This window comes from Antechinus flavipes, chromosome 5, assembly GCF_016432865.1.
Source record: "Antechinus flavipes isolate AdamAnt ecotype Samford, QLD, Australia chromosome 5, AdamAnt_v2, whole genome shotgun sequence".
Taxonomy (NCBI): Eukaryota; Metazoa; Chordata; class Mammalia; order Dasyuromorphia; family Dasyuridae; genus Antechinus; species Antechinus flavipes.
In genome coordinates, this window is record NC_067402.1 from 153957846 (window position 1) to 153967905 (window position 10060).

Below are 10060 nucleotides of genomic sequence, written 5' to 3' on the forward strand. Positions count from 1 at the left end.
CAATACATTGCCAATTTTTGTCTTTTGAAAATAAAAATAAATATTTTCATTGGATTACATTTATTTATCACATTGATCTTTAAAAAAAACAAAACAGCATGAACATTTCAAGAGCAAAAGTTTTCTTTTGTTCTTCCTAAAAGGATGACAAAGTTATCTTTAGTATATATTTTTCCCTGTACCAATAATGAGTCATTTTAATATTTCAGACTTGTAAATATTGCATGAGAGAAAATTTTAAAAAAACTATTAAATTTCCTTATATAAAACCATCATAGGATAACACATGAGTATGTAACTATTAAAAAACTAAAGTGCATAAACATTTTATAAGCCAAAAAACTCTACCTACCAATATTTGCATTCTAAAAAATGAATGATAATCATCGGATGTACAACCAACAATACATATACAAATAAATATAGATTTGAATACAATAAACTTAGAGTTATTTAATTTACTAATTGGGTTTTATCTCAATAGAGCCATGTCATTAATACTTAAAATTTCTGGAAGAAAGATGGTAAAAACCTGAACTGAAATTAACTACACATATCAATTCCCATTAAAACCTTTGCCTTTCTCCTATACCTTAGGGAGCATCTACATATATATTAGGGCACAACTGTGATATAATTCATCATGACACTGCATGTTATAAGAAATATATACAACATATTTAGGTATTTGAAGATAACTGAAGAACTTAAAATTTTATATATATATATATATATATGCACAAATAAACATATTAAGTTTTACATTAATTAAATCAAATTTCCATAGTCATTTATAAAGGAAAAGAACAATTGCAATGGAAAACTTCTAAATCAAAGACTTGGGAACAGCTTGGATTCTGTGAACAGAATAGTGTTAAGAAGTATTATAAAGCTGGAAGAATAAAAATAGTTCTCTATATGTGTGTTTAAAAGGGTGGGTTTTTTTGTTTACTTTTTATAAAGATAATATCAAGTCCTTATTACAAATAACAAGAAGACATCATTACTGAAAGTCAGAAGCTGTTTACTAAGAGATGAAACACAAAATTTGTGCTTTCAAAACACTTTAGAGGTAGAATGTATATATTTAATATATATTTACATCTTTACATATATGACCTAGATGTATTACATACAGCATATATTGTGTGTGTTTTATATTGTATTTGTACAATTCATATTTATGTGTCTATAAGTATGTGAATATATTCCTACAAATCTCTAACAGATAAGTAAAGTTTATGACCATGCTATTTTAACCTACTGAGGTATTTAAAAAATCTGGACATGTTCAGATAATAAATGAATTTTTTTTAAAAAAAGAAAATGCTTAACTAACCTTTCCCCGATTGAATTAAAAATGAATGCTATTTCAAATTATACACAAGTTAGATAAATGTCATACTTTGTGTGCAACATATAACTTGCACATGTAAGTTTGGCCATATCTCAGAAAGACAAGTAGGACATTTTTATTATTTCATCTTTTTTTCTTGGTGTGAAGTTTGGGGAATATGATCAATGAAAGATGTTGAGCAACAGCTACATTTCATTTAAACAGAAAAGAGTTAATTGTCCTTTCTGATTATAGTATAAAATATTTGTTCTGATATCATCTTACATTAAATATTTAACAAAAAATAAGATGTAATTTAAATATATATCTTGGTCTTTGTAACCTAGATACTACCATTTTTTTAGGGAAATCTACAGTAATTGAAGAAATAAAAAGATATCAAAGTATATATTCACTTGAGTTTGGCTCTTCTTCTCTAATTTGTTTTCTTTACTGTACTCCTCTAAATTGTGTATCTGTGTTTACATGAATAATGTCAGTGTGCTCCCAACATACTCTAATGCAAAGATAGATCTGTAGAAGTACCTATCTGACTGTTAAAATTTACATGGCCATTTTAAAAGAAAATCAAATCTCCTGCAAGTTTTAATCACCTGTAGCTTTATACATTTTGGCGAACAGTTGATGGGAAAGACAAGTGGCAAAAGAAATTTAGGAATATAGTATATCATCATTTTTCCTCTTCTTCATTTTGCCTAAAACCATAAGAAGCACAATTTAATACATACCATATGAGAACAGTCATTGCTAAACATCAATGAAAATTGAGTAGCCATATCAGGAATGATATGGAAACAATACTTTTTCAATACCAACAAAAATTGTCCTATCATTTTCAAATGTATATCATAGATTTTTAAGGCAGAAATTGAGTTATTATTTTATAGAATTCACTTAGAGGGGCTAATTTGTAATTTTCTTCATATTGGATTCAGGCACAGACAATCCCCAAATAACAAGAGCTATGTCATGAATGTTATTTGACTCCCTGGCATTTTTGAAGGACTGCATATGAAATAAGGCATGATGTAGGAAGAAAGGCTTTACATGACATTGAGCTATAAATACAAATGGAAAGCTTTTGAGAAACATATAGAGTGGTAGCTAGAACATCACACTAAGAAATCAAAGAGAGGCCTTTACTTAAGTGCATTAGTATAATGGGGTGTGTTGATATTTTGCATTTTAAATCTAGCTTGTTGGAGCAGATGCTCTAACAAACTGTTTCTAAAACTAAGAAGAGATGGCTCCTTACTCTGAAAGCTGCTTTAAAAAAAAAAAAAGAAGAAGAAGAAAAAGAAAAAGTAAGATACTAGCAAAGGCCAAGTATGTAATCATTGCATTTCACATTTCATTCTAAGACAATCCCTAGTAGTACCTTATTTTGGCAAAAAAAAAAAATATATATATATATATATACACACACACACACATATGTATATGTATATATATATATATAAAGTTATTAAATACTAAATGAAAACATCAGAATTCTTTGTTGTCTGCAATAGAGCACTAATTTTAATGTTAATTCTTAGTAACAGAACATAAATGTAAATTTAATGAGGTTAGATCTCTTTTACTACAGTGAAAATGCAGGACTGTGAGGTAGGTTAAGATAGAAACTGATCTTAAGGCTGTATTTAGCCCATTTTATATTTCTTCTGTATCAGCATAATATTGCATTAAATTAAAAGACATTAAAAAAATCTTATTTTAATTCTGAATGACCGCTTCTAACTTAGCTTACAATTAAATCATTATGTTATAGTGCTTCAAAAATTTCTGATGGAAGTATTTTGTTCCCTCTTATGATTATTTATAGTTTCTTTCTAACTCTAAAATGAGCTAATTTCTGAAATGAGAAAAGGATCAAAGAGAAGACTGTAGAAAAGAAGTATTTTAATAAATAATTTTAAAATATGAAAACATTTTACTTGCACTCAAAGACTGCAACATTTAATTTTTAAAAGATACAACATATATACTAAACATGAAGCTTACACAAATAATCTATTCTAATTATAGTTTTTAATGCCAACAGAAGATTTAAGAAAAAAAAAGTGGACAAAATATATATTATAAAAGCTCATTCCTTATTCTCTGTTTCTTGAAGTCTGATCAGAAATTGAGCCTAGGTTATGGGGAGGGTGGGGGGAGGGGAAGAGCTATAATATTGCAGCCTCCGTTCAAGCATGGATAACATCAACTTTTCAAATAAATGTCTGTCAAAAATAGTGTAAATATCACCTGCTGAGGACCATTCCCTTTCTTCACCTAGTCAATACAAAACCTTGCATATAATTTTATTTCTGAAGTAATTTATTCTGAAATCCCATCTTTGGATAAATTGTAAATTGTATCCCCCTAGTCAGTACAAATCCCTGCTTATTATCTTGCTTCTGACATAATTCATACTGAAATCCCATATTTGAATAACTGTAAATTGTATCATTTATTTGTATGTTTTCTCTACATGTAAAGAAAAAGAAAAAAGAAAATCATTGAATTCTATTTAAAATAAATGAAAAGAAACATCTCCTTTTATGTCTATATCTGCTATATTTTATGAGGCTATCCTCAAGTCTTAGTGAACAGGTAGTTGTGCCTGTTTCAGTTTTGGAGCATTAAAAATCAATGAGTTACTTCAGCGTAAGAAAAACATTTATTACAAATTATTTGAATGAATGAAGCATCTACAATTTAATATTTGTCTATGGATACATTTTCAAGAAATTGATACTGTAAATTTTTTCAAAGGGACATTTTTTTCAAATGAATTTTTAAAAAACCAATACTTTTATAACAAATAATGTTATGATGCATATCTATAAAAAATGTTTTCAACAACTATAAATGAATATTGTCAGTTTCAAAAGCCAGAGGCACAAAATGCTGCTCAAGTAAAAGTAAAGTTAAAGCATTTTGAAGCTTACTACACTTGGAAAAATCATAACTTTATATGGGACAAGACTTACAATTTGTAAACTATAAGCAATTTATTTAAGTATTCATTTTATAGGTCACCCTCCTGATAGCACTTAGAAATGAGAATCTAAATCTGATGTAAATAGTTTGGCATCATTATTTGGCTAACTCTGCCTTTCCTTAACATGCAGTGTCACCACCTGGATATCTTGCCAATTATCACACTTTATTTATTTATTCCCTCTACATTAAGTGTGCAGAAGCAATTCTTATTACAGAAGATATTCTAGGAATAGACATCTTTAAAAAACAAACACTATTTGCTAAAAGAAAAACCAAACAGTATTGGTGTTACACTCTCACTCTTTAGTGTGCAAATTCTCTGTGTTCCTCCACCGATATCTAACGCAACAAAGACTGGGAACTGAATCTATTAATAACTCTTCCAAAAAGTCCTAATTGGTGAAAATGCAGGGCTTGGATCCACTAAAAAAATTTTTTTTAAAACCTCAAGTCTTCAGCCTTAAGTCAGAAAAGGACAGCAAATCCTTTAAAACACAAAATACCAGGAAAGAGAAGGCTACCTTAGGCTTTGTTTTTGTTATGTAAAATGCATTAAAGTGAGTCATCCACTTAAAATTACCTACTGGTGGTAGCTGTAACCCAGTTTCAGGAACTAAAATAAGTGCTTCCCAAAATGCCTGTTAGGTTATTCAGTGCACTTAAACATAAATGTGAATGATGATATGTAGATGAACATATATGTATAGCTATTTGTATGTAAGGATATGAAATTATTTCCCTAATATTTTAGATTTCTTGTGAAAATAGAGGAAATTATTCTTCCTTCCTACATTTTCCAAGAGAAGTTGCCTATTTCTACAAGTCATATCACCACAATAAATGGTAGGCTTATTATTTACAAGCCGTATCAGTTTTGTGACAATGAGGGGGAAAAAAAAAAATCCGAACGGCCCTCATAACTCCTTAGTTTTTTCTTCAGAAACCAGATTTAGTGACAGCCCCCAATTCCCTATTGTTTATTTAAACTACAGAAACTGAATAGCTCAGCTTTGCTAGCATAGTTCAGCTAAGGAGAATCGGAAGGAAAGGATAACGTGTTTCTAGGACCCCCAGCAAGCCCATTAGAAGCGACAAAACATTCGGGAGTCCTGGAGGGAGCTACACTTCACATAAGAATAGCTGTCAAGTGCAACCAGTCAATTGTCAACTAAACAAGTTTGGTTAACTATGCAATTACAATAGAATCCGAGGCCAAGTACAGGAAGTGTTAGTCCTCTAAGAATTGAAAGGGGGGCGGGGGAGAGGGGGAAGAGATATATCTATATAAAACTCAAAGGCGGTATCTATTACATCTTAAGAGAATCAAAGCTTTTCAGAGGGCCTGGTTACATGTGAACATGTGTCCGGCTGGAAACTTTTCTTTCAGTGCAGCTAAATTGTAAAGAGGGCAATAGAGAAATGAGCTAAAGTAGTGGGAAAACCCCTGGATTTTTCAAAGTCTCATTTTCTAAGTGGATGTTTTCTTTCCGGAGACCGCCTAGCCCTAAATCCGCTACCCGATGCGGGAGATTTCGGATTTCATGTTTATTTCCTAAGTGCAAAACCTGCAAATACCTCATTTGTCATTTTCATCTTAGATTCTGGTATTTCTTCCTCCTCCTCTATCACCCCTTCCCCCCACATGTAAGAGAGCCAGGAACTCCTGGTAATTTACAATCCCCCGCCCCCAACTCTCTCCAGCTCGCTCTTTCTCCCTCTGCCTTTCTTGCTCCCTCTGACACACACACACACACACACACACACACACACACACACACACACACGCATACACACACACACACACACACACACACAGAGACGTTGTCCACATCCCTCGCCAGCCCCAACTCCGCGGATGGACTTACGTGACTGCCGAAGGAAAAGGTTCTTCCGATGAAGGGTTGATCAGTAAAGATTGGAAAAGTGTCAGACTAAAGACTAGCAGCCAGCCAGCAGCCATCTTCGGGATAGAAGATCGATTCTCCCTCTCCCCCCCGCTTCTCACTACCTCTCCAACTCAGGGGGGAAAATATGATAATGGAACCAACCGGGAAGGAGAGGGGAGAAATGGCAAAACACCAATGTACACACTGCAAAGAAAGACGCCTGGAGATAACGCAAGCAAGGTGCCAGAGATGGGGAGGGGCTCGGTGGGGTTGGTAGGGAGATCAAAATCGAGATCTGGAATGAGGGACGGTGGAAGAGAAAAACCCACTAAAAGCTCACTGCAACTCCCTACAGCAGCTTCATCTGATCAGCCGCCATCAGGGTTACTTTTGTAACAGATCTCGGCAAGCACTCTCTTTTCTGTCTCCTCTTTCCCTTTCTCTGTTTCCTTCCCTGATTTATTCCCGATTGCAGAGTAGAAGGAGGAGGCGAAGGCGGGGGCGGAGGAGGGGTGACGGTAATGGGGAGGGGGGAGTAAGGAGGGGGAGTGGAGAGGCAGAGACTTGTGGAAAAGCGAGGTTTCTTCTTGCTTCTTCTCTGCAATGAGCAGACGGGCTCTGGGAAAGTCACAGGGTGGTGGTTGGGGGTGGGAGGTAGGAGGGGAGTGTGTCAGATGAGTCTAGAGGAGCCCGACCGTGAGCAGCTCTCCATAGAAGGAAAGCATAAAAGGAACTCCCAAAGTCAGCATCTGAGCTCTCTCTTGAGTCCCAGGGGTAGAGGAATGGTACCTAATCCCCTGGGGCTGTCAGGGGAAATGCAACCACCATATCCCAGAAGGCATCCGAAGACAGTATTATACTCCAACAAAAGTGTTTGGCACACTCTAAGATTCAGATCTTTGTGAGTTATTTTTGAACACGCTTTCAACGTTCTCCCACCCCTCTTCGGAGGCACCAGAATAAACTGCCTGCCTAGGAAACGTGGAGAAGCGATTTGACAACAGAAGTAGGAGGGCATTAAAAAAAAAATGTTGAGGTTTTTTTTGTTTTTTTTTTGAACCACTAATGATTTTCTACCAGGTGGCACTATTTGCCTCCGAGTGTCTGGGTCCTTTTCTCCGTGGCAGCTCGGATCCAGTCATATATCTGGTATCTCGGCTTTCACTAGTTACTGGGTTTGCTGCCTTGCAACGAGGCTATTTGAAGAACAGGGCAGGAAGAGTTAGGTGATGGGGGGAAGGAGGGGGAAAATAGCATTAGTACTACTGTAAAATTCTCTTTTATAACACTTATCTGTATAACCGGGGTTGGAGAGAGAGAAGTTTTCACCACCTAGAAGATTCATGGAAAGATTCAGATTTTTCCTCCAATATTTTCAGGGAAAAAAACCTTCAACAAGAAGTCTACTTTGTCCAGTGATCACATTTGTGGAAGAAGAGATAGGTGCAACAGGCACCCGTACTCAAGTGATTGAAACTGAAACAGGTGGGATGGATGAAGCTAAAGGAAAAACAAAAACAAAACAAAACAAAACAAACAACAAAAAAAAATCACGAGGATCAGGCAACCCTAATCAGCTGTTGCGGGCATCCTCCTAATGACTCACTTATATTTTGGAATTACTGATATAGGTGAGAAGCAATAATATAAATAATTTACAGAGCAACAGGCTTAGTTCATGGCACTCTCAGAGTGCTCTATGAATGCTAGCTGATTATTATTATCTTCATTATTTTATTTGGTGTTACTTCTCTGCATTCCCACATCCCTTGAAGAGATTGGAGCAGGTTGAGGAGCTAAAAGCTTTTAAGAAATATCAAACTGCTGGTTGTAGAACTGTTTACAATGAACCAGAGGTAAAGTTTACTTTTAATATGGGTAACACTAAATTGCCTTTTTTAGTAATATCTCCACTGATTTAGATGCGTGGGAGGGAGGCAGAAGAAGGTTGGCAGTATTTTAGCAAATGTTCTCCGTATTTATAAACCATATTTCTAAATAAGCTGTATAAGAGCTGTGCTATTTGGAGGTGACTAGAAAGTTTATAATTCTTAAGATGAACTTAATGAACCAAGGCTCTAAGAGTGCCCTTCTACTAAAAAAAAAAAAAAACAAAAAAAAAAAAAAAAACTTCATAAACCAAAACCAACACTCTTTCTGGACTGTATATTGATGCAGTCCCTTTAAAATTAATTAATGGAAAGAACTTTCCCTTTGAAGTCCAGGATCTGGGTTCAAATTCCTGTCTTGCTACTTTAAACTTAAAATTGGACAAAATCAATTGGCATTTGTTACCTTCTAGGTTTGTTTACTTATCTCCAAATGAGATTTTTAAGATTCCTGCAGTTCTCAATCTATGATTCTATGAATTTTGCCAAGAGGAAAAAACCAAACAATATATAGAAAAGAATAATCCATGAATCATGATTGTTCTTCAATTTAGTTCAGGCATTTTTTCACCAAAAATATTCTTCTTTTACATTTCCATTTTTTTTATTTTTCCAATATCTTCCCTTTGTCTATCTTATTCTTAAATTTTCCCTTGCATTCTTCCTACCCCACCCCCAATGATTTAACTTAGGTTTATTTTATGCAAAGCATAAGGTGGTGAGGCAGTAGAAGCTCTATAAATGAGGAATGGAGTGGGATGTGATGGAATTGAACACTAGAACATAGAAAATATATTTTATACAATTGAAGATGACATTTATTTTCTTCCCCCCCCCCAAGATTTGGATTACCAAATAGAACAAAAAATTTTTTTCAACTGATGATAATTCAAAAATAAAGATTTTTTGTCCTTTTTGTTTTTTAAAATATGACATTATACCTGCATTAGCAAAGCCAAAATTTAGGTTTATATTATTGTCAGTGATATGTTGCTTATAACAGTCTTGTCTCTCTCTCTCTCACACACACACACACACACACACACACACACAAATTATTGTGGCATTATATTCTGTCAATTATTTCAATAATAAATTTAAACTTCCTACTCTGACCTATTATGTTCCAATCTTTCATCTTTCTAAATAGTGAATTAAAAATGAAACTTTCAGAGAACTTAGATCTTATGTCATAATTACCTTATCTGGGCTTATCTGGGCTTCTCAGTATCTTTGTATTCTTCTGATGAAACACTGTATATTTTTCAATATCCAATTCTATAATATAAAGTTTTGCTTATACAATTCTAAATGAAGTTATTTGATTCACAATTGTGAGTTTAAATCACAGATGGCATTCTTTTATGAGATTTGTTATTAATTACTTAAAAATAGATATTTTAATTAGGCATGGACTAAATGTGGCTTTCATATTTTATAAAGGGCAAATGAAACAAGGTCATTTTAAAAGTAATATCTTTCTATTTGGTGTTCCATAACATTCTATATTGTCCAAGTTAATTCTTTTATATCAGAAAACATGTCCTTAATTTCAATAAGACTTTGCTAGCAAAAGTAACATAAGTAGATATAGTTCCTGAGTCACATACATTTTAATCACTAAAGTTGTCACTTTAAATGAACTTTCATTGTTCTTTTCATCATGATTTATGGATATAGTGTTTATATATTGAAGGGAAGAAGGAAGAGCAGATGGAATAGTTTTAGAATTATCAAGTGATGTTTAAGTATGACAAAGTAAATATCAGGATGAGTTAAAAGTTTGGTAGCTGGAGATTTTACTTTTAAATGGTCACTTGAGGAAGCAAGTATCAAGATGTATAGAAGTGATCTTTTTAAATATAAACTTATAGTAAGTAACATTTTAAGGACGCCTACTAAGACAGGAAGATGACACAGTGGAGAATATTGGTTGG

The 10060-nt window shown here is 33.7% G+C and overlaps 1 protein-coding gene across 4 annotated transcripts in view; it reads right to left on the reverse strand.

Moving 5' to 3' along the window:
- CACNA2D1 (calcium voltage-gated channel auxiliary subunit alpha2delta 1) overlaps positions 1-9241 on the reverse strand; it is a 688069-nt gene extending 678828 nt beyond the window's left edge. For all 4 annotated transcript variants that reach the window (XM_051961631.1, XM_051961630.1, XM_051961629.1 and 1 more), the window contains exon 1: positions 6214-9241. In XM_051961631.1, the coding sequence (XP_051817591.1) occupies positions 6214-6308 (95 nt within the window). In that variant the 5' untranslated portion in view covers positions 6309-9241. The remainder of the gene's footprint in view (positions 1-6213) is intronic.
- Between the last annotated feature and the right edge of the window lie 819 nt (positions 9242-10060).